Raw genomic sequence first — 26,104 nt, 5'->3', positions numbered from 1 at the left:
TCTTCTAACCTCTCGCTTTCCACTCCCCTCACCCTCTCTTCTCTTCGCTTTCCTTCTACCTTCGGGATCAGATCTATTTCCCTCACCACTCCTCCTCTGCGGTGCGCCACGCGCCACTATCTCTCTAACCTAACGCCGGTAACCCCCTCTTCTCGGTGTCATGCTTCTGTATTTGATGTTCAATTTTTAGGTTTTTCATCATCGTTTGCATGATTCTGCATTATTCTAATAGTTTCGTTATCAATCGGTTTTTCTTCATTTTTCCTTCTAGCTTGACAACTCATTGCTGGATGCATGCTTTGTAGAGTGACAGGGTTCTGTTATTTCGAATTTGTTAATTTTAACTATTTTATTTTATTTTTCATACGTGCGGTGTTAAACGATGTTATTGCAACTTTATTTCATTTTTTGGTTTATGACGAAGGAACCAAAATAAATAGGCAGTTCAGCACGTTTCATTTGTTACTAAGGCATTTCCCAACCTGTTTGGTCACTTCTAGTTATGTAGTTTTGTCCTTAGCTTCATTGTCTCCCTTCTTCCTGCACAATCATTGGTTTCATCTCTCTTAACAAAAATTTGGGGCTCTTCACATTTATGTTAGTTTCAGTTTGGGTTTTCTCTGTGTCATTCTCTTTCGTGACTTTGTCGTGATCATGAATCATGTCATGATGTTCATGCACCTTCCCCCACCCTGGCCCATCTCTTGTTATTGATGGTGTTGGTTGAAGTTATTGATATGGAGTGTAAAATGCTTTATCTTTCTTTGGTTCTTGTAAAACTAAGATATAGAAATGATTTATTTTTACATAACTATATCAAATGATTTTGAGGCAAGGTTATTGTTGTTGCATGTTGATGGATTTGAGTTTTAGGGTGTCTACTGGTGTGATCTGCTGATTATTTGTAAAGTGTTAAAGTGAAACATCAGCAACGAAAGTAAACTTTGCTACATTACCAAGTACGAAATGATCGAAGATACGTTCTGAGTAAATTGATGGTTCAGATGCTACTTGTTGCCATTTCACTCCTTTAAATGTATTGTTCAACAAGCTAGTCTCAAAGATATGAAATAGTAACCAAACTCATCCTTTTATTCTCTTTAGTTTTTCACGAGAATGAAGATGATGTTTTAGTTCTTTGAGACACAAATATGGCTGCAAAAGTCTGTGGACTAATGTAGTCCTTAGCAGCTTTTTGCCTGTATGATCAATTTAGAATTTTAATCTAAATTTACTTCACTCTGATTTTTGGTTGCAGATTATTTTTCGAAGATTAAGTAGCCGTCTTTTATTAGAATTTTATGATGGATGTTGCAAGGGCGGTGTAATTATTGTTTATCCTCTTGTATGCTTAAGCTAAAAGTTATGTATCTATTTCCTTGTTCATTTTATTCTTTCATTAACGTGAAGTTTGTGAGGATGGGGATAGCCAAAACATGAACATCTTTTTGTAATGCTGTTTGAGTCCTTAAATTTCCAATATACAGATTTTTCATCAAATATGGTGAAATGAGATTGTCAAACACTGTCGAGTTTGAAAATCCTATAACTTGCCTCATTATACTCAATTTTTTAAAAACTGTCACATGGTTTGTGTTTAAGTCGGGGACTTACGTTGTAGATTAGATGAACCAACTTCAAACAGTTCATAATTTCTTCTTTCTAATCTGGCAGACTCTTCCTTCGAAATTCTGAAAGAAAGAGGGCGATTCTTTTATGGATTGAATAATGTTTACTATGATTTTTGGTGCAGTGTGATGAAATGGAGCATGTTTAAAAATTGAAAATTTTAAATTTAAGTTGCATTAATGAAGAATTGTATCAACTATGTGTAGACATCACTGTTTTGGTGGAGGTTTGGTCCTTGCCACACCGTAATTTCCTTTTCAATGTTTAAGAATTTATCAAATGAATAATTTTCTGTTTATAGTAACTCTATTTGGAAGGCAACATGAATATTTTATGCATTTCAATGTGCTGTCAATCATTAATTATTACATTTTTTATTTGATGTGGGAATTATATGTTGAGTCTTGCTCTTGAAAGGCCTTGGATAATTTATTCTTCATATGTTCGCTTCCATTTTCTTGTAATCCTAGTGGTATTTACGTTTTGGTTTTTTTATTGCAGTGTATGATCAACAATGGCATCTGAAGAAGTTCTGAAGGTTGTTTTCCCTTTCCTGGAGGGTGTTGATCTTGCTTCTTGCATGGCTGTTTGTAAGCTGTGGAAAGACATAGCTAGAGATGATTTCTTTTGGAAATGTCTGTGTGCCAAGAGATGGCCTTCAATCTGCAAGCGACCTAATCCTTCTACTTTAACCTACTACAACTTGTACAGAACCTTTTATAAACGTCTGCATCGAAGAATTCTTCTCCCTCCAAGAATCTCATTTGATGATTTGGATTTTTTCATTGACATTTGGGCTGAAAACATATTAATCTTCTCAGAAGTGGTGCCTGGTTCTGTCCTTCAAGCAGGTTTTAGAATTCCTGCATCTGGGGTTTGTGAAATGCTCAAATATCACCTGGAAGGTTCGGAATACAAGATGACTTTTCCTGTGGAACCCAGGTTTACTATCCCTTCTGGACAAAATCAGAATGTTAGTGTCTCTGTCATGGTTGGGAAGAAGGATTCAAATAAGTTTGCTCGCATAATAAATAAATCCATGTTTGATTATATTGATCGCTCATCATATAGAGCGTTGGCTTTTGATTACCTAGACATAGCCCCTGACTACCCTTTTTTGACTGGCATCCGTGCGTGGATATCTTTGCTATTCATGGAAGATAAAAAAGAAGATCTTATGGATGTATTTGGGATCCAGATGGATTTCTGTGATGTTGCAAATTCCAAGGAAGAAGTCTTGTGGCTGTTGGACATGCTTGACTGGAAGTAAAAGAGAGATCTCCCATTGTTACAACAAAAATAATTGGACATTGTGATCTGATGTTAACTTGTTAGTTTATATGGGGGTGGTGCATTGCAAAGTTTATGTTAATGTCTTGAGTGTTTGGACTGTGTAAATACTCCGCAATCCTTTGTTATCAATAAATGTGTTTATTAAGCTCCTACTCTAACACGTGATAATGTTCTTTTTGTCAGCCCAACCTAGATTGGGTTACCTTTGATTGTGGCGGAGTGAAGAACAATTTCTGTACTAGTTTGGAGAAGTGTTGTCTTCTATAGTAAGTTGCATCATTATCTCTATCTTTTGTGCTTGTTTTAAAATGTTACGTTTCTATTCTATGATACTTGATGTGATTCATGGAGAGGTATAACTATTTATATAAATAGACGTCGTCTTGCAATTAAGTGTAGTGGTTACTTAACTGAGAAGGGTTGTTAAGTAAGTATTTACTGTTGATATGGAGAAACTTTTGATTTGAGGGAGAGGAACTTATTCTTAGTGAATTTGTTTGTAGATTTACTACAATGGATGAATTTTTAGTGTGATGGTTAAAGATACATGTTTCTTTTTCAACGAGGCATCCTGGAGATTTTAAAAAGTTGAATCTAAGTTTGACGTTTTCATTACTGAAAAGCATAAGAGAACGTTGTTAGAGAAAACTCAATGTACTTTGAACTCTAGTAAAAAAATGTTTCAGCAAGTTTAAAAAAAAGATTGTAGTATGACTATGAATGGAGTTTGAGAATTTCTACAATGCAAATTCCTTAGTCAATAACTTATATCTGAAATAGAGCACTCATACTAGATAAGTAATGAAAAAGTAATCAGACAAATCATATATGAGGATAATCATTGTTGTTATTCTCATTACCAAAATTGCATCACTATTTAAAGCAAATCTTGATGTATGGAATAGAGAACTCTCTTACCAAAAATAGGGTACAATATCTAAGAATGAGAACAAGAATAGGAAGAGATCTAAGTCTAGACAAAGTAATGGTGGAAGTAATGTTTTTAACATTATAAGTTATATTTTAAAAGGAATTATAGAAAGAAGGATACGTTGTAAAAGGAATGGTGGAGACAATAATAGGCAGAAGAAGGCTAATTACTTTGATAAATTGTGTGGGTCTGATTAAGTAACTTTAATCAAAGACGATTTTGAATCATCAATAATCTTAATGATGTCTAACATTGTTAATGTTACAGAGAAGATTATAAATTATAAATATTCATTCTCATGATATTTGACCGATTCCAAAATTTAGAAAAGTTCAATCCTTCTCATTAATGGAGAATATTACAAGGTACATTAGTTGTCCTGTGTCATAAAAGAGGTAGGTTAGGTTACAATCAACTAGTAATATTCTGTTCCACTCTTAAAGAAAAAAAAATTACGTCCTAAATATCAGCTATATTTTTTATCTAATAGTAAGTTCTCAATCTAATAATTGATATCAACAAGTACACTCTTAAATAATAAAAAAAAAAGTTACTTCATGAATATCAGTCATAAGGGTTCTCGTAGTGGTAACTGTTACCATAGTCGATATTGCAAGTTCAATTTCATCTTATAACTTATGGTATGCATTTAACTTTTTTGTAATTTTCAGAAGGGTCTAACTTACCAGAACATAAAGGTGTTGTGGCTTCCACAAATTTGTTAGAATTCAGTAGATGAATATAATGATAATTAAATAAGGATGTTTGCAATTTATTTTATAACGTTTGTCATTTAATTCTAATAAATAAAAAAACATAAAATTAAATAAGTTGAAGAAAGAGAACAGATGAAATATAGAGGAGTCTGATGTATACTACTACAGAAAAAGAAAATCAAACATATACTTATTCTTTTTACTCATATCTCTTTTGTTCTGTTCCAATTTTAAGTAAAAGAAGATAACTCTTTCACACTTCTTTGATATATTGATTTCATAATATAGTATTTCTAATACCTAAGTATTTACTGTTTCACGTGCAATTTTATTTTTCAATATGCAAATAATGAATGTTTAAAATATAAGAATTTGAATAGTTATATATTAATTTTTTTATGTTATTATACTCACTAAAGTTCTTAATGGAAATTATTTTTGAGAATATATAAGTTTTGAATATATTATTTTAGTTTTTCGAATTCCTTTCTTTATGTGTTTCTTATGTTGTTGTTTTTTTTTTTTTTTTTAGTAGTATTTTTCTAATTCCAATTATTATTTTAGGAATAAATATATTTTTGTCCTTAGATTATAAGTAAAAGTAGAATTAGTGTAAAACTTTCATTTCTGTTTGGTCTTTAACTTTGAAAAACAATTGACCTATGACCAATTAACACGTTTCTTAATATGTGTTGTCCACATTTTAATTAAATTATGCTTTGCTCAGTTTTAATTCTAATTTAATTTTACTTTATAGAAACTAGGAAATGCAATGAATTATTTAACTTCATTAAAAATATTAATAAGATTTTCCATTTCATTCTGTTTAATTTACATTATAATAAAGGTATATATAAAGTAATTTTAAATTTACGATTAATATATACGTAAAGTAATTAAAAATTTAGTTAATAATAAGAATATAAATGTCAAGGAAAATATTGAATCCTACTGGTGATTGTAAAATAGCAATTAGATTAAAGCAAAATATATATTTTAAAAATTTGGACACTTAAAAAGCAACAAATTACTTTTATTCATTCTCAATTATATTGTAATTAATAAGTTGAAATGTCAATAAATTTATTTTCTTTTTAATTAATATAATTTATTATATTTTAATTAATATTATTAATTTTCTTTTTATGTAACATCTCATTAATAATATAAAATTACTAAAAAAATATTATAAAATTAATGAAACAGATAGCTAGAAAAAATGAATTTCTAAAAGAAAGGAATTTCTATATAGAATAATCACTAGGAATCTACGAACTACTTCATCTTTGTTTTCATCATAGATGTATCACCACCTAACTCTTCGTCTGGTCACACCGTGAAATGATCATAGCAAGAGAAAAAAAAAACATAAAAAACACAAAAACACAGGATAAGCTTGCATACAAAAAAGTTATCCTAAAACAATTAAATCATGTTGAATACAACATGAATAATACAATGAATCATATACATGAACACAGACGGTTGACACCAAATTCAATTATCCGAATACATGTCCTTAACATCAAAATCCACTTGAGACGTTCCCTTGTGGTGGTCCTTATCATAGCCAAAAGGGTTATCATTAGAGTCGTAAAAATTGATTAAGACCCATGAGTCAACATGGCCTACCATGAGTTTGAATCAAGTTAGATTAAAAAAATTGTAAATTTCGTCACGGGCCAAAAATAAACTTGGTCCACTAAGAACACGGCTCACCTAGGTTGAACAGGTGATAAGCCAGGTTGGATCACCAACTCACCCATAAATTCTAAATATTATATTATATTAAAAAAATTGAAAATCCCAAATACTTTCATATTTCTAAATGTATTTGGATTGTATTGTATTTTTGTGATTTTAGATTGTATTTGGAGTTTAACATCATTTTATTTGGATTGAACTTTATTTAGATTTTAATAAAAAAAATTTGTAACTTTTTTGGGATTGAAGAAAAAAAAAATTATAATTAAGTGAGTCAATACATTTAACCCACCAAACTATAGTGAGTTAGGCCGAGTTTGAATTTTTTGAACTCGCTAATAAGTTATTCGGGTTGGGTTGGCTCACTAAGTGACCAATCCCGTGGTGGGCCAAGCCGAATGGCCGATTTTGACAGCTCTAGTTATCACCTTATCACACACGAGGTTAATCCCCTTCGCGCTAGGACCAAAAAAGTCAATTCACTAGGACCTTCTGCAACTCTCAGCACATAACTCATTCTACTTTATTTGAGTGTAAATGGTTATTAGAGTATCAGGATATCTCAATACTAAATATGATACATCAATGCATACACTAAAGTTACTACCACAAAGAATTTCTTCTCGAAATTCCTTAAACATCTTCGTCATCATACATTCTCACAACATTTTCATCTCAATTAAACACAATCAAAATCATCAACATGCATAAGGTCCATCACAGACATATCTCAAACAACCAAACGAGAAAAAAGAGCCAACATACAAACTGACACTCAATGACATTTTTGGCACTTAACGACATTCTTCTTGCAAAAAGTTGCGCTCAGCGGAACTTTCCGGCGCTCAGTGTCTTGAAGCTAAAATTCTCCAAACCTGTAATACATAGATGACGCTCAATGGTGTCCAACGGTTACTCAGTACCAAAACATGACACTCAGCAATACAAAGTAGCGCTCAACGACCTAGAGCTAAAATGCTCCTAGACCTACACAACGAGGTTGGCGCTCAGCGTTAGCCTACTACTACTAAACGTTGTACCAGATATCAGTAGATTAAATTTTGTAAGTCGGGAGAAATGAGACTTGTTCAATTGATCAATTTGGTATTTCCCTCTTAGTCTTTGCTAAAAAAACAATTTTTAAAAGTTAGAGCTCATATTAATTTGTTCAATTGAATCAACACAAACACTCACGCAGAAATAATCATCCAAATCATACAAATCAAACCAGTAATACACACCAAATCAAATTCATCAAAAACGGTTAATTTTCATTCCCAATATGCAATAAAGCAACAACATGCAAAACATTTAATTGATAAATCTCACACAACACAGATCAAGATCAGATTCTCTTACCTAGTAGAAACAACCCGAAAGCTTAAGACATCAAACACACCTCCAACTCACATGATGCTCTATCTATACATAGAAACATCATAAGTATAATAAAATCATACCATTATAATCACTTATCAACAGAGACTCATAAAAAAGCTTAAAACCTCACATGCAAGCCAAGACAAGGATTATTCATACAAAAAAAATGAGCAAAACTCGACTTACACAACTAAGAAAACTATGTAAGATGAAAACTATTACTTTAATTGTTTCTGATCGTTAAATTTGCTTTTTATTAAAAATGTTTGTTTAATAAAATAAGTAAGGTTATGTTTAGTAAAATTAACCTATAAGCTAAGTTATTGGAATATAAGTGCGTGGTAAACTAGTTAGTAAATATAAAATGACATAAAAGAATATAAATACGAAACTTTTATTATATAAATTAAATTGGTATATTTTTATACAAAAAATGTATTATTAATTTTAATTATTTTTAAATAATTATATTTTTATTTATCTTTGCACAACTTGTATTTTTTATTTTTTATTTTTTAAGTTTTATAGAGTGTTTTTATTTGAACTAGTGTTCAATCTATATAAATTTATGTAATGAGAATTAATTTTTCTTTTTAATTTTTTAATTTAAACTATTGTTATGTTGAATTTGAGTTTTACAATTTTTATTGTGTGTAATTCTCACATAATTATATATTGAAACATTAGTTATTTAAATTTTTAATTTAAATCTTTTCTAATTAAAACTACATACAAATTATAACCAATCCAATAAACATTAAAAATTAGATAAAAATTAATTATTTTTATAAAATTGGTGTAGTTATGGGTAGAGAGAAATTAAAAATAAATAAATAAACGTAATAAAATATATAATATTGTAGTGGAAGAAAAAATAAATAAATTATAAACAACAAGTTAAAATCTTACCAAATCTTAGATCAAATTATTAGCTTATAACTAATCAAATATAAACTACTAATTAATTTATTAATGTTATCAAACATAAAATTAAAAATAATGAGGATAATGGTTAAAAAATAATAACAATATATACAAGAATTGTATATGGTAGCTAATGTCTTAGTTATAAGGTTACCAGTTGAAAGATGAATAAATATATAAAATATTGTTAGAGTTGTATATGAAAGATACAACTTGTAATATTTTAAGAAATGGTATTTTACTCTTCAATTTTTACATTTTATAGATATAAAAGTTATTTTTTTAATGACCAAAAAACATCTTTAAGATATGTTGTTAACTGGTGTCAGTAATGTAAAAAAAAAACATTTTTCTTTTAAGGTAATTATATATTTTTAATTCAAGAACCAATGTTTTTTCGGTTGGATTTGTATTAAACAATAGTTAGCATTTTCTAAAATAATTATAATTAAGTGAATGAGACATTAATATTTTAACGCCTATTAATAAAAACATCCACTTCGAAATCAAATATATAAATAGTTTAACAGTACTATATTTTTAATTTTTAACTTAAAATAGTAATTAAAATATATATTATTAAAATGAAGTGAGAGTTTATTTTTGAAACATGTGAAAGTACACTTTTACAATGGAAACATCACAGTCTAAAAAGTGAGCAGGATGCAATGTGACGAAATCGAAGAACTACAAGAACAAATACATCTAAAAATTAGTGTGGGCCTCGTAGCTCTGTCCAAATTGCCAACCGGAAGGTGCGACCTCGTCGAACTCCACCACTTTTCCATCACTGGTAGTCACCTTAAAGGACAAAGATCGCCCCACCAAGTTCTCTCCGGTCAACCAATTCTGTCCCCAAACCCTAGACATGGATTTCCACTCACCATTCGATCCTTTGATGCTAACCTCGGAAACATCACCGGCATTGCCAACGTTGTACACCAAAACCAGAAGCCAATAAGGGTTCCCTGCTGTTTGGAATTTCACACCCCCACTTTTTCTGCATGCCACTCTACGATACTTCACTGGGATTATCCCAGCTCTGTACGCGGCAATGCTGGTGAACATTTTCATCGACAAGTCGAAGTGTTCCTGTGGAGGATTGCACCAGTGGTCTAAATTCGGTGGCGAGTAATTCGGCGGACAGAAATTTGTTGCAGTAACTTTGATCGAACCTGCATTCGGAATGCACCATTTAGGGTCGTCCACGCACTTTATCTCAAAACATGCACCACAGCTCAGGCCATTGTTGAACAGTGCTGTGCTTAAGGCGGCGGTTTCAAGCCCGTAACCTTGCTGGAACAGATCGCCATAACCACAAGCTCCCTCTGCATTTCATGCACCATTCAAATCAGTAAATAAAACCAATTTCTGCATGATTAACAGTGCTGTTTTGTTTTGTGGAATCCACGTTAATGTATGTGAAATATGTGACTAAAGGGAATTTCTGGTTTGGTTTTCACTTTCTTAGACTGTTTTGTCTTTATCTGATCTGTCATACGTGGCATTAAGCTTATGAGAGAAAACAAAGAGGAGCCAGAATATTTTCTTTTTAATGTCATTTATTCTTTTTGTATGTCACTGAATCAAAAGGGTCGTTAAAGTATATTTCTGTAGCAGAATGAATATGCAAATCAGGAAGAAAAGACAAATTTAAATTATTGAAGGAAAATAATTAATATATACATTCAATGCAGTACTGACAAAAATTGTAATTAATAATTAATGGTAAAGAAAAGTATCTCAAATTACCTTTTTGTCTCATTCAAAGACACAATTTGCTGATAAACTTTGTATAATCTTTTTCTATTTTTATTCTAATTTTAGGTAAGTTATCTGCTATACCTTTTTTAGTTTTCCTGTTTTAATCTATATTTATCTGCAGTTATAATTATTCTCTTCTGAAATCATAATGAGTTTGTTTTCTTTCTATATATATTATATAAAGAAAATAATTAAAAAGATTATCTTATATATGTTAAGTTTAAAAAATAACATATAAAGAAAACACATTTCATTAAAACCTACCGTTAAAGATAAAGAGGCGGAGCATATTACAAGGTAAAAAGAGTTTAATTGAGATAATAATGTTAATTCGAAACTACCAATAAAAAAACGTAGGTAATATAAACAATAATTAATTATATCATAAATATTTTATTAATATTCATACGTTGAATTGCAATAAATTAATAATAAATTATTAAAAAAACGTTAAAATGATAAAGTAGAATTATTATTTTAACTCTTGTTTTCTTTCTTTCCTTTCGTTTTGTAACTCCTAACATATCAAATATGCATTAATTATTTAAACTCTCGAGATAATTAAGGAATAAATGATTTTAAATAATAATTAATGCACTTCTTCAACTCCTCTATCTCAGAAAGCATTGATAGATGAAAACTGAATAGTTTACAAAGGAAAAAAATTAATCAAATTAAAAAAAAAAAGTAGACAGACTGAGAATTTGTCGATGATGAATAATGAAAATGAGGATGATAGAGTGATTTGACGTAAAAAGTTGCAGAGAAGAGTTTTACTTACGCATGGTTTCTCCACCTTGCATGTCACCGTAGAAAGTTGCATGGGCACTATGCCATGCACTGGCATATGAGAAAGCTGGTACAGAGAGAGCCATTAAAAGGACCAAAGGAACCAAACAGTTAGAGAAAGCCATCGCCATGAGAGTTTCAGAAGAAGAAAGGAAAGGAAGAAGATGAAGTGGAAGCTTAAGTTTGATGAATGCAAACAGTGGTATTTATAGATGAGAGAAGTGTTACATGGTAATGCAGGAAATGAAAACAATTTAAGAAAATAAAATTTAATTCTGCATATATGGTCAAAGTGACTTTAATACATATAAAATAACTCATATTTTGTTGCTATAAATAAATTATTCATAAATGGATGTTTTAAAGATAATAATAAATATAAATACGCGTTTACATATATAGATCAATGAATCATGATTATAAAGATTATTTCCTTGTTTCAATACTCTTTTAGATTGATATATATGCTTTGGAATCATTAAATTCTTGCATAATTGCTATTAATTAGTGTAAATGTATTTTTTTCTTTAAATTAAATACATTGCGAAAACTTTGTAATGGTTCAACTAAACAGAACCAAATTCTCAACTGGAAATTCACTTTTTATACCCAAAAAATTTTAAGTTTATAATTATTTTTGTATTTATCTCTTTCTTCAAATTTTAGCATTAATTATTTTCTTTTTTATATTCAAGTTTAAATCTTTCCAAATCTGAGTGCTGCTAATTGCTCATGCTTGATTTACCATGGTTATCTAAGGCTTTTTGTAATAAAAAATCAAAAATATTTTTTATTTACTTTTACATTTGGTATAATTTTGAGTGATTTATCATATCACTTTTAATTTTTTATTTCAATCAACAATTATGTATCATTATATTTTCTCCATATGTTTTTATCTATATCAATTAAATCAATTAGAGTATAATTATATATATATATATATATATATATATATGTATGCTGCTTGTTAGGCCTCGTTAAATGTACCAAAACCCCACCTCTTTAATCCCATTAAATGCACCCCAAAACCCTGCTCAGATGCATTAAAAACGCACTCAACTCTGACGCACTAACGCCAGGTGTCAATAATGGAAGATTCGGAAGTGAGTTAGTGGAGTGCAGGTGTCACCAGGAGAGTGCACGACCGTTTGGATGTGGGGTAAACGAAAAATGAATTTTTCTGAAAACCCTGCCCATTCTCTTCCGCACGCACCTTCTCCTTCCAAACTCTGACTTTCCATTTCTCCTTCTTCTCTCTAGAAATTTCCCTTCTCTCTACTGTAACTCACTCTTCTCTGCTCCGATCACCGTTCAAGCACCGTAGGAGCATTCTCGGCATCCCAAGCTTCCTCTTAAACCGAACAAGTTTCAAGTTTGAGCTGGTAAGTTTCTTCCCTTAGTCGTTCGTTCTTGGGTTACATGCAAAACTAAGTTCTGGTTGCATGCAGGGATATAGTCTAAGTTATTCTTGATTTTTTTTATGTGGTTAGATTTAGTTGCAAGAGTTAAGTGATCTTTGAGGGTAGAATGTAGACGGGCGAACTCAAAATCTTACGTTTAGGACGTTCACTCATTGGTCCAGGTAAGGGAAGCTTATTCAATTTAATTCGTATGTTTGTATTGTGCTGTATGGACGTTCTATAAGTTGTATGAAGCATGAATTTGTGATATTTGATTTTTGGTATATGGTTACGATTATGAGCTGATGTATGAGAATTATGAAATGTACTATGATATGAGTATTTGAAAATATGAAATTGTATGCTGAGAAATGAGTTTAATGTAAATGAAACTTTGAATATAAATTCCCTATGTTAATGAACGTTCGTCATTGAACGGTCCTTGACCGTTCGGTGATTACTAGTAAACTTCTTTGAAATTGAATTCTTTCATTTGGGAAGAATTTTAGTTGAGGACGAACGTCCTTGGATAATAGTTCTACGTTTGAGCGTTCGGCCAAGCGTAGATGGTCTGAGTGTTATGTGAGGAATTGAGAAACTTGTAAACATATATCTGGACACTTAGTCATTCTTAAACCTCTTTTCACCATCCCGTATTATATTTATTAATATTAATATTTCTATCACGAGTTCAAATCAGTGATGGGTTTCGACCCAAAGCGTTCATTATGAGTGACGCTCGGTCTTATACCGAACGCTCGTACTCGTCTTTAATTATTAAACTTGTGGAAATAGCGTTCGTCCAAATTCAGTAAATCCTTTTACTGTGTTCGGTCATTGACTGGCAGTCGGTTTCTGTAATTGAATTATTCTAAGTATGGTTCTTTAATCGTCTTGAAGGGCCTATATCCATTGGATCCGGCCTAGAACCTCTTTACTTAAAATATTCTCTGAGTATTGATCTGAACTTACGATAGTCAGTTCATTCAACTGATTCAAGTGGTAAATGACGTTCGTCATATACGGTGTTATTGTAGTCGGTTTTATTCTGTTCTGGAACGGGGGATTTCGCAGTCTCGTTCCTCACATTCTTCCTCGTTATGAAGAGGGCTGAACGTTCGTTATTTTATGCACTTGAAATGGATGACGAAAATGATATTAAATTGAAAGATTATAAATGATGAACAATATATGAGATGAATAAACGGTTGTGGATTTTGAACGAGCGTTCCAGGGAGGAACGACTCTTCGATGAAAGTTGGAATTTGTAAAGTATGAATGTGGACAAAGCTCAGTTGGCGATTCATCCTGTTGTTCCGTGAGTGCTTGTCGTCAAGTAGAAGGGAGTATGTCATGTGTGGGAACGGCAGGAGGTCCTAGTCCTTAGAGGTACTTTGGATGGAACGGACTAACCACGGGTGGCAGCTGATGAGAAATTCCAGTTACTACACCACCTGGGTGCACGAACGTCGTAGCTACACGGAATTCATACAGTCCGGACAGTCAGTCTAGTATCAGGAATTGATTGAATTGTATATTGGAATATATTTGATATGTTTGATATGTTGAGAAATGCATGTTATTACTTGAATTAAATTAAATAAGCTTACCCTGCGTTTTTCATTGTGTTGTCCTGTATCTGTACGTCCGTCTTGTCTTTGTAATGATCATCCGTGTGGATGTGAGCAGATGGTGATGCATTACTGGAGGAGACGCTGGAAGAAGGAATTTTGGAGGAAGAGAACCTCGTTGATGTAGAAGTGAAGGCCGAACAGTAGTCCGTTCGGTTAATTGTTTAGTTTAGTTATTTTAGCGAGTTGTCTTAGAACGACCACTTTCCCTTTTTTCTTGATTTAACCGTTCGGTATTTTTGCTTTGTAAACCGTTCGGTCAGGTTAGCTTATTGTACATCTCGTTATTTTGTAACTCGCTTCTTGTAAGGTCATTCGGCCACGAGCGTACTTTAACCTTAGTGTAAGACTGAATTGATATGTTAATTAATGTGATTATTCTATTTGTATGGTTTATTAGTGTATTTATGGGATGTTACACTGTCTTAAAATTTTAAAAAATTACAGATAAAAACACATTTTTGTTTGAAAAATCAAACAATTAGAAAGAGTAATATAACTATTCCCCCGTTACATTTTGAGTTAATTATTTCTAATATATATAAACTAATATTTCTCATACCAATACCCTTCCAAGTAAAACTAAGTTCAACTTTTTTTTTTATATATAAAAATCTTGTGTTCAGTTTTTTGTGCTTAAGAGAAGAATATCATTCATGTGATTAGCTTAATCTTTTAATTTTTTTTATTTTTGTATTTTATTTAATACATGTTGAACACAAATACATCTTGTATTTGAAAATAGTAAAGACAAACAGTTTTTTATGTATGTTATATAAATTTTATAAAAGATGCATAAATATAATAAATGAACCCATTAAACTCAAAAACTTTTATTTACTTAGTTTATTAATATTTTATGTTTATTAACATATATGCATCATTATCTTTGCTTAAATATCAATAGTAAATTAAACACTACCTACAAATTATTATATATATTTAAGTACTATTAAATAAATAAATAATTACCCACCGATTCGCACCCACGGGTAAATTAAAAAAAAAACCTTGTATTGTAGAAAAACTATTTCACGTCGAATTTAAATATTTTTAAAGTAAAATTAAAATATAGAAAAAAGTATTTAATTTTTTGCATCTATTTTTATTTAAGATTTAAATTTATATATAAAATAAATGAATGAAACAGTGGTAAATAAATTAATGCATGACTTCAGATACTTAATAGTCTATTGCGAAACCACTGAAAATAAAATCGATTACATTTCCAAATACCTAAAATGAAAAAAAACGAAAAATAGAATATTTTATAGAGGGTATAGACTGTAACGCTTATTTAATATATATAATAAAACTCATTGGAACTTGTGGTTTTTCAAAACTATATACACAAGCAGTTATACACCAAGCACCATTATGGTAATTTTTCATATATTTTTTTATTCAGGCAATTTGTTCGGTTTATGTCTTAAGTTATGTAATTATATTACAGTAAAACAAAAATATCTCTCATATTTCTTTTTTATAATAAATTTTATTTTATATTATGATATTTAGAGTTATAATATTTTTAGAAGCTCCTCATAATACAATAAATAAATGTTTCGCGGGGTCCTAGAGAATTATCATTTAAAATTTTATATTTATTCTTTAGGTAAATACACAGCCATGGTACAGGCTTTGTACCAAATTTTTTTATTCAGATAAATTAATATATAATTTAAATTAGTTTTCTTAAATTTAAAATACTTTTAATATATTTTTATATATTTAACATTTTTAATAAAATTTATATATCTATATAAAGATTTTTACATTCTAAAATATTTATTAAAGATTCGTCCTTATCTCATATATATATATTTTAACTGGTATATTTTAACAATCTGTACTGAGTTTTAGTAGACAAAAATACCTTACATATTATGGATTCTAAGTTTTAAGGGTATTTTTAATAATTTTTATTTTCAAAACTAAAAAAAAAAACTCTCAAACCCTTGTTCACCTCCCTCATTCCTCTCAATCCTTTCTCTTTCATCTCTCTCACTCCAACATTTTTTTTGTCATCCTATGACAGCCCAACTGAAAAAAGTCAGAAACATTGGCGGTTAAACAATCTTCCAATTTTCACAAGCATGAATTGGTAATTAACTTGGAAAAAATCAGAAATAATTGTTGTTAAACAATTTCTTACAAAAAATGATTTTATAATGAGTTTTCATTTTATAATTTTTGTATTATCTAATTTTCACAAGCATAATGACATCAAAGGAATTAGTAATTGGCCTGGAAAAAATCAGAAACACTCGTTGTTAAACAATTTCTTACAAAAAGATTTTATAATAAGTTTTCATTTTATAATTTTTGTCTTATATAATTTTATCTAATTTTCACAAGCATAATGACATCCAAAGGAATTGGTAATTGGCCTGGAGGATTTTTGTTTAGAGATGATGATTCAACATATGCAGATGATGAAATTAGATAGGTTAGTAAAGATGGTGAAATTGAAGAGATCTTGAATGAACATTTGCTTGAAGGTGCGTATGTCAATGAATCAACTCTTTACAGAGGCAAATTGTTTAACGACAGGTGTTTCTGATTTTTTCAATTGAGGGTACAGTAGGAATGATTTTTTCAATTGGGGGTACAATAGGAATGACACAGAAAATGTTGGAGTGAGAGAGATGAAAGAGAAAGGGTTGAGAAGAATGAGAGAGGTGACTAAGGGTTTCGGGGGTTTCTTTTTTTTCAGTTTTGAGAATGAAAATTATTAACTTAGAATCCATGATATACGAGGGTATTTTACTAAAACCCGGTACACATTGCTAAAATGTACCAACTGAAAAACAGACGTACGCGCGTTAGCAAACCCCATATATATATATATATATATATATATATATATATATATATATATATATATATATATATATATATATATATATATATAGATTATTCAAAATTGTATATCAAATTTTTTCTCTTTTTATATATATAGATTATTCAAAATTGTATATCAAATTTTTTCTCTTTTAAAATTATTTCAAGCTTTTCATTCTTTTAAAATGTTTAATTAAGATCCATTAGAAATGTTACAAGGCATTAACATATACATTTGTTCTTATATCTTCTTTTAATTATTTGTTTAAAATGATTGAAATAATTATTATTAGGCTTAAATGCTTATTTCGTCCTCATATTAAGAGGTGAATTTTTGTTTAATATCCGATTTTAAAAATGAAGACATTCGGTCCCTGTGTTATGAAAAATGTATGAATAAGGTCATGTCCGTTAAGTTGACAGCAACGGCGTTAAGTCCATGCTGATGGGGCCGTACTTTTTCTCTTTTCTCTTCTGCTGCCCAACTTTTTCTCTCTCTCTTGTTCAGCTTTTTCTTTGATGATTTGTTGAACTTGTTCTTTCTTTGTGGACGTTATTCTTATATTTTTCATAACATAGAGACCTAATGTCTTCATTTTTAAAACCGGGTACTAAACAGAAATTCACCTCTTAACATGAGGACGAAGTAAGTATTTAAGCCTTATTATTATTACAGTTATTTAGATGAAAAATAGGTTTCAGGATTTAATTCTTATTTTTTTGTGTTAATTTTTAAATTAACGAGTTAGCATGTATAACTATAAACAAATCTAATAAACATAGGAGTAATACCCTTTTTGGTTTTTTTGTGCTGAAAATTTTCAATATTCAAACTAGGGAAGATCATATAATTTCATTTATGGAAGTTGATGGCAATACTCTAGTTAGGACAAGCCAAATCTAGAAGTAACCAAGCCAAAAAGACCAAGGAGCTCAAAGTTTCATGTTTGCGAAATGTAATGGATGAAGGTAGAAGGTTCACGATTTTGGTGTATTGAATGGTGAATGATGAATTAGAGTTTTTTAAGAAAGGTTGGACCAACTTTTGAAGGAAGGTGGCTAGAGGACCACTTGGGTTGCTCTAGCCTAGGATGACCTTAGAAGAGGTTGTGTACACAAAATGTCAGCATAACTTTACTCTATTTCCAAAGGTGATTACATGATGGAGAGCACCTCTATTTATAGGCTAAGTGGTCTTAAAATGGGCAGAAACTAGGACTTAAAAGAGTCACCTTGGTTGGCATGGAGAGCAAGGAGAAATCTTCTCCAATAAAAGGGATACAAGTGACAAACATCCTCTCAAATGAGAAAGTGACATGTGGTCATTACCTATGGAAAAACGCTTCACTCCTAGAGTGACACATGGTCATTAACTAAGAGGAAAAGTCTCCAATGGGAAGCCTCCATATGCCTTGGACGAAATTTGCTCCCTGGTCCTCCAAGCTTAGCCAAAATGTTGACTCTTTGGTCAACACCCCCATTTTGGACGTCCAAACATCTTCCATAGATGTCTCCAACTCTTCATGAATGTGTTAGGCCATGACTAGGGGACATGCCATCAGAAGTAATATGGCAAGTTACATATGCAAATTAATTTAAGATGAATAGTGATGCTAGGAATTGTTTAAGTTTGGCTTCATGTACTAGTATTTTTAGAAGAATATGTGAGTAGTTTTTCAGCTTTTTGAAGGATACAAACTTCTATTTATGCTGAATTTATGAGGGGTCATCTATGCATTGGAGCATGCTTAGAGTGAGGGCTTTCAAAGACTTTGGTGGTTGGAGAGTGATTCTTTTGGTCTTTTGGATCAATAAGTGGTTTTGTGGTGTCTTATAAGAAAATGGTGTCAATACTTAAATTTTTTTAATTGTATGCAGTTTAATGTTTCTCATGTTTTTCGTTAAAAAAATAATTGTGCATATAATTTAGCTAATTTAACTTTAATTTCATAATATGTATAATTTATTTATGTTTCGTAAAGTATAATTTTGTCATGAATTTAACGGTATCTTTTCATGCTTTGTATTTTTTATTTTTTTTAATAAATTTGTATATAATAACAAATAATTAATAATTTTTCGGATATCAAAATAGCATAAATGTGAAAGTTCATAGAGATATCTAACCTAATCTTATTTGTAAAAGTGTCACAATACTATAAAAGTAGTAATAATATGTACATATAAATAGATCATGATATCATAAAGATGTGTAACATACAACATAATTTATGCATCTCGTTACTCTAATAATATATATGCATTTTCATTACTCGTGCATATAATTTTCTGTCACACATTACATTAACGATTATTCTCAACTTAAGTAATCTTACTTTCTTAAATAGAAGGAGATTCCATGATTTAAGTGATATTATATCACTTAAGCGATACTAAATAAAATAAATAAATAAAAAGAAAGAAAGAAAGACAAGAGATATAATTAATATGGTATCTCGTGTCCAAGCAATTCATTGCTTAAGTAACCAAACCATATTAAGAATAAAAAGTCTTGATTTTATCTTTTCATCTAATAATGCTATTTATTGTATAACCTAACAAGTTCTCTAAACACCAAACATGTTGCCTTCTCTATGTTTGAGCAACATTGTCATGTAATCAATATTATATGTTTACTTGATCTCACATATTCCAGAATCTCATGTACCACTAACACACTCCAACACTTTAATAACCCATTATCGTTTTAACACTATTTGTTTTATAAAAAAATTTGTCTTGATAAAATCTCGAGTTATAACTTGAACAATATATTATAATGCTTAAATACCTTATTGGTATTTGAGAAGCACTTAATAAAGTAACTCAATTTAAATATAAATATCACTTAACACATTTAGATGTAAATGTCACTTAACACATTTAAAAGTCAACGTTACACCAAGTCTTCAAGTTTTTTTCAATAAGATATTCTTGTAACCCAGCAACCACATGCATGAAACTTTTACACTACAAACACCAAAACTGTTTAGAACTACGAACTCAAATATTTCTTCTGTCTTAAATGTTTTGATTTAAGGAATCAGTTGAGATAATTTTAAAAAAAATTACATAATGAGATGAATTTTCAGAGATTTTGGGTAACTATAAGAATTTTTAAATATTTGTATAAAAGAGTGTTAAGATTAAGATTTTATAGATTTATAAAATGTTTCAAATATAGGATTGAGTATCTTTATAACACACTTGTTCACACTTTTCTCCAAATCAGCTTAGATAATTCTAACACTCTTAATCAAAATATTTCTCTGTTCACACTCCAGACCATTTGGACGTACCTGTTAAAGGCACTCTAACGCTGAAAGTAGTGATTAATATGATCGGAGGTCATAGTAAAATCTTAAATTCGTAATAAATGGAATCACCTACATTTTTACCTTTGACCTATATTTATAAGTTTCGATATAAGTTTGCGATTAGTGCAATCATGGTCCATTTACGACTAAATAATTCTTATCACTTGATGTGATGTTTAGGAGTTTCTATTGCTGAGACCATTCTGTCTTTTTGTCTTCCATTTCTATGGTCTGCGATTAATTAGTATTTAACGAATGATACCTAACAACGTTGACTCCAGTCAATTAAGGTATGTCGTCCCCTCTCGTAGTTATATCCGGTCGGTCACTCTATGAATCCGTATAGTCAGACAATACACTAAACTAGCATATTTTAAAAAGGATAAGGTGTATTATAATGCAAACATTTAAATTTCACATGTTTCATTTTATATCCATTCATTTCTCAATATTTTTCAAATTAAATATTTATCACCATTGACTCTCGTATGAGAGAGTGGTGTTTTATGAAAGTGTGGTGTTTTGAATATGCTTAGATTCTTTACATGTCTCACTCACACAGTGTCACAAATGGAAAACTAAGTTCTCCTCGTATAATAAAGAAATTATTTTTTACTATCTGGTTTTATTTTTTTGACATCCCAATTAAGATATAAGAACATAATTTTTTAAATTTAACATTTGTTGTCTTATCTCATAAAATAAGTCAGTAAAATGCAAGTCATGACTTTTAAAGTTTAATTAAAATATATGTACTCTATTAAAAAAGTGTCATTATTCAATATGGGTCAAATTATACCTTTTACAATAACTGTTTTAAGGTCAATATTTTAATTAATTAACAATGTGCAATAGTGAAAATTCCTCTTTTATTTATATTTTTTAAATCATGGCATTGTTCAATTTTTGTTATTTTTTTTTAAATCAAGATCAGCAAAAAAAAAAATATGATTATGGTTTTTATTTTTTTAATATTCATGCTCAATTGTCATAAGTGCATTTTGTAACGTTGTTGTCAGCAACTGTTAAAACTTTAATACCTACAAAAAAAATGAAAATGCTTTATTACTCAAATTTAAAAATATTTTACATGTGTGAAATATGTTTATTTTCTTTTATCGATTTTAGAAAAAATCTTTTCTCATTTTACTTTTTCTAAAATATATTAGGTATAATCACAGTAATTACTATACATATTAGTAATGTGTTTCATTATCCTTGTAGTTGCTAAGAAAAATGACAATGATCAAACTCATAGATCTTAGTTATGACGGGCCGATTCATGTCTTTGGCATGACTTGCAAAGTGGACATATCATGTGGACATATTTATGCATTTTTCGTTTTTTTACACCCCATTATATTTTTCAAACTGCATTCTAGAACCTTCTCTTCGTTTTTTTCCCCTATATCTCTGTAATTATTAACTGCACTTTAAAACACACAAGTTTTGATATTTTTTTTCAAACATTTTGTTCTGAAAAATCTGTTCAAGAAATTATGTTCTGAAATTCTAGAAAGCATTCTCTGGAAGATTTTCAGAGCAGGAAATATGAAAATCACATTTATGAAGGGTAAATAGATCATTTTCAAAATAATGGGGTGTGGGAAGAAATTATGGAAGTGCAAAAAGAAAAAACCACATTCCCAAAAATCCATGATATACAACTTGGGTTTGTAAAGGTAAATGTTTGGGCTTTGGTCTAATGATTAGTTCATGGGCACTTCTTCTTATACCTCATCGTTTCTTTCTACATCTTCTTCTTGTAATAGTTAACCATAAATCACTATGATTAAGTGTATTGTGTGATACTATGATGGTCAAATAAGAATGGCCCGAGTCCATATCAACATAGTAGTCCGACATTTATTTGGTCAGAGAAAAGTCTTATATTAGTATGGTTGAGAGGTACTCATATATAATACAGAAAGTATATAATATTTTAAAATTTCAAAATAAATAAAGAAAAATACTAATAAAATTGGTAATTAGGACGTCATATTAAGGTAGTATCATAACAACATTTGCAAGACCTATGAAATGTGTTTATCATCAGATTTTTTGTTCAAAAGTACTAACTTATATAGTTCGATATGGCAAACAATAAGAGGAATAATGAATTGACGGAAGTAATGCAAACTATTAAGGGCATAACTATTGTTCTATTAAGGAATCAATGACCTCAAGGAATCACTGAGGTATAAGGTTTAGCTAAATTTAGGAGAAACAAACCTCCACAGTTTTCTAAAGGACATGACCAAGAAAAAGTTAAATTATGGAATAGAGAAAATATTTTGAGTTACGAACTATGATAACAAACAAAAGGTGAATTTTTTTATGTTTATGTGAATAGGAGAAGCTAAATACTAATGGGATAGAAGACTACTCGAAGGAGGAAGAATAATCATTACCTGGGAAGTATTCATAATAAATTGTTTAGAAAAATATTTTTTAAATGATGTGAAGAGACCAAAAGAAATAAAGTTTATGCAATTGAAACAAGGAAGTATAACAATAGAAGAATATGCTTCCAAGTTTGAAGAATTAGTAAAATACTCTCCTTTCTTGTGTCACCTAGAGAAGGAGGTGATACATTGTATAAAGTTTGAAAATAAACTTGGGATTGAATTGGTCCCTAAACAAATGAAAAGAGAGATAATAAAAGAAAACATTATACTCCAAGAAAATCCCAACCCGATCAATCTTCTTTGAGAATTCTAGTAGACATATGAATCATCATATCATATGTTTTAAGTGTGAACAACATCATTATACTTAAAATTAACATATTAAAGAACATATTGATTTTAAGTTTGAAAAATCTGATTTGTGTACACATTAACGTTGTGTTCACTTCAGTGGATGTCACTGTTCAAGTGAAAATGCGAGGAATGATTTGCGATTAAAGAACATATTTAATTTTTTTACATTTTAAAATTTAATTTTAATAATTTTTTTTAATTTTTTTCTTTTTATAAATATTTTTACAATTAAATATGACATTAACAATTATTCTTTTATATTACTTTTATAACTAGAGACATTTTGGTAATCTTCAATTTTTATCATTTAAACAATTTTTTATCTGTCACATCATTCAAATCATACACTAATTTTCACAAACTTTACTTCCAAATTCATTTTCGATTACCTCGAAATTCACTCAAATAAACAACAAAAGATTCACCCTCAAATCCTCTCAAATCCATTCAGTCACTCCCCCACAAATCCTCTCCTCCAAAGTGAAGACACCCTAAGAGTCACATTTCAATCATCTTACACCTAAGAAAAGACCTACCACAATAGAAAGAATCTACACCAAGATTATGGTAAAATTGCTTAAAACCATGACTTGATTAAAAGTAAAACTTTAAATATATTGTATGACTTAAGTGTTATTATTCATTTATTCATATTAATTATCCTCAACACTTTGATTTGTCAATCTTTTTTTCTAAACACTTGATTGTAATTATCAATAAAGTTTATTTAAATTATTATATACTCATTAAAAATAGATTTTTTTTAATTTAGTTTGTTTATCATTATCTTAATTAGACGTAATATTAGGGATGTGCCTATAGTTCTTTTGAATTGTACATAAAATTCAGTAATATTTTGATATATTTTTTGTTATCAGAAAAAGAAAGTTGATTTGGAAAATAATGGTTCAAAATTTTCCTCATAAAATTTGTTATTACAGAACAATTTAAAATATATTTTATTTTCTTAAAACATAAAATCTAAATCTTTTTAAAAAACTTTAGATTTATTTTCCAAAAAGCACGTTTTTGGTGTGACAATGTTGGTGAAATTGGCATATAGTCTGGTAGGACAAGGTAAGGAATATAATAATAAAAAAATCTGATTATATTATTTTGCTACATTCTCTTAATTGGCAGACACGTGATCATCAAAAGAATTTAATTTTTTATAATTCAATATAAAAATTTGTTAATTTTTTGCTGTTTTATGTGTCTTCAATAGCACTCTATATATTTATTTATTTACTAACTTCTGAAGCAAAGCCCATACTTAGTTTTGAAGCTTGCTCCATCTGCTTCCATGAAAAAGCAGTATAATTATAGTGATTTGGTCAATTCATAAGTGCACCTAATCACTCTTAATGATCATATTATGAAAAACCTTGTTTCTAATAATAATGAAAATATTACACAGGACTTAAGAAAATAACTTGTTTCATAAATAAAAGAAAATAAAACTAATCCTTATTATATTCAAAACACAGTGGACAAATTTCACCCTTAGAAACAAGGAATAAAATTTCAATTATAAAATTAGACTCATGAATGTGACTCTTTAGATTTTTTGCTTCAATCAATTTTCAATTTATGCCTTATTTTGTAAGAAAATGTACTTGTACTTTATATTGTTAAATTAGACGTGAGAGAAAAGTTAGACGTTGTGGAATTTCTGGTAGATTACGTTAAAAGTAGGCAGAAAGACAAAATTAAGGGCATTGAAGAATTAATTGATTTAAACAATTCACCACTAAATCAATTAGATTATGGAAAATAAAATATTGAATTTTGACACACAATGCATGGCTTCATTTCATGTCAATTTGAATGGCAAACATATCAATTTTTATTTTAAAAATTATATTAACTTGTGATTCATAATCTTTTGCTGATTTTTTTTACAATAATATTTAATCTTTTTTCTGATTATTTGTTTAACGAGTCTTGTCTTAAATATGAAAATTAGGCTGTAGAAGAATTCAGTATTACTTAGTCAAAGACTAATGAATCCTTGAAAATCATCAATTCAAGCAAACTTAGACAATAATTAAATTATAAACACCCTTATATTTTTTTTATCCTTCAAAGTCAATCCAAATTAAATTGTAAACATCCTTTTATTTTTATTTTTGACGATTATTAGTAATACCTTTTACCTAAAGTTCTTATAATCAAATATATTCCAACGTCTTTACTTCAATCGCACATTATTTACGTCTAATGCATATTCTTTAATTCCCTTGCACGTGGTACAACTAATATGGGATTTCTTAATTAACAACTTAAACAATCAATTAAAGTTAGTTGCAAATCTAAGTTTGAACAAAAAAGACGAAAACAAAGGAAAATGTAATGAAGAGAATATGTTGTTATTATTATTGATTATAGTGTTAATTATATTTTAATGAAAGTATATTTAAGTTGGAGGATGTTGTTGTGAGAATGCTCAGCTTGAAGTTGACTCGCTCCCAGAAAAATGAAAGGAAGCAAAACGCGTGGAACGCGCGAATAAGCTGTAAACCCATCTTTGCCAGTTGCGTTAGAATCAAAACCATCAACTCATGCCCATTTCTGTAAAATCACTTCAATTTCCACTTTTAACCCTTTCCATAACACAAATTCAAATATATATCTAGGGGTATAATAGAAAACTACACTCATTTTATAATAATCAAATAGTGATAGATAATATGAATGAAAAATTTGTGATTATCACACCATCCTTCAGTAAATTCTTTAATATATATATATATATATATATATATATATATATATATATATATATATAATAAAGTTGATGAATATTTTTAGTTAAACACGATAATATAAAAATAATTAACGCTAGTATATGTTTATCTTTTTTTTTTAAAACAAGTAGATTCATATTTGCTTCAAGATGCAAATTCAATTCATTCATGTGAGTGGTTTTATTTTTATATTATCTTATAAATAATAATGAAAACAAGGAATTATTTTTTAATAAATAAAATGATATATATATATATATATATATATAT

General features: G+C 29.4%; 2 protein-coding genes across 5 annotated transcripts; one reads left to right on the top strand and one right to left on the bottom strand.

The window, feature by feature from the left end:
* On the top strand, positions 1 to 3,210 carry LOC124820554 (F-box family protein). Of its 4 annotated transcripts, none has more exons than XM_088111711.1 (3): positions 1 to 138; positions 1,259 to 1,362; positions 2,131 to 3,210. In XM_088111711.1, the coding sequence occupies exon 3, from the start codon at positions 2,144 to 2,146 to the stop codon at positions 2,897 to 2,899; it is 756 nt and encodes a 251-aa protein (XP_087967837.1). In that variant the 5' UTR covers positions 1 to 138; positions 1,259 to 1,362; positions 2,131 to 2,143; the 3' UTR covers positions 2,900 to 3,210. The 4 variants fall into 4 exon arrangements, with proteins under 4 accessions (XP_087967837.1, XP_047148223.1, XP_087967839.1 ...); XM_088111713.1 differs by lacking the exon at positions 1,259 to 1,362 and adding an exon at positions 874 to 959 and having other exon boundaries at positions 18 to 138; XM_047292267.2 differs by lacking the exon at positions 1,259 to 1,362.
* Positions 3,211 to 9,135: 5,925 nt separating this feature from the next.
* On the bottom strand, positions 9,136 to 11,294 carry LOC124820553 (expansin-A23-like). The gene is made up of 2 exons (XM_047292266.2): positions 11,123 to 11,294; positions 9,136 to 9,905 (listed from the first exon to the last, which is right to left on the bottom strand). The coding sequence occupies exons 1-2, from the start codon at positions 11,259 to 11,261 to the stop codon at positions 9,283 to 9,285; spliced, it is 762 nt and encodes a 253-aa protein (XP_047148222.1). The 5' UTR covers positions 11,262 to 11,294; the 3' UTR covers positions 9,136 to 9,282.
* Positions 11,295 to 26,104: the final 14,810 nt, after the last annotated feature.

This window comes from Vigna umbellata, chromosome 4, assembly GCF_029865625.1.
Source record: "Vigna umbellata cultivar VRB3 chromosome 4, Vumbellata_1.0, whole genome shotgun sequence".
Classification (NCBI taxonomy): domain Eukaryota; kingdom Viridiplantae; phylum Streptophyta; class Magnoliopsida; order Fabales; family Fabaceae; genus Vigna; species Vigna umbellata.
Note: the sequence above shows the minus strand (reverse complement) of the source record. Positions and strands in the feature narration are given on the sequence as shown.

Bases quoted from the DNA above. Each gene is read 5' to 3' on its own strand.
- LOC124820553 (XM_047292266.2), bottom strand. From the start codon at position 11,261: ATGGCGATGGCTTTCTCTAACTGTTTGGTTCCTTTGGTCCTTTTAATG. The intron at 9,906-11,122 runs GTAAGTAAAACT...CATGAAATGCAG, and splicing joins GCAAGGTGGAGAAACCATGC to AGGGAGCTTGTGGTTATGGC.
- LOC124820554 (XM_047292267.2), top strand. From the start codon at position 2,144: ATGGCATCTGAAGAAGTTCTGAAGGTTGTTTTCCCTTTCCTGGAGGGT.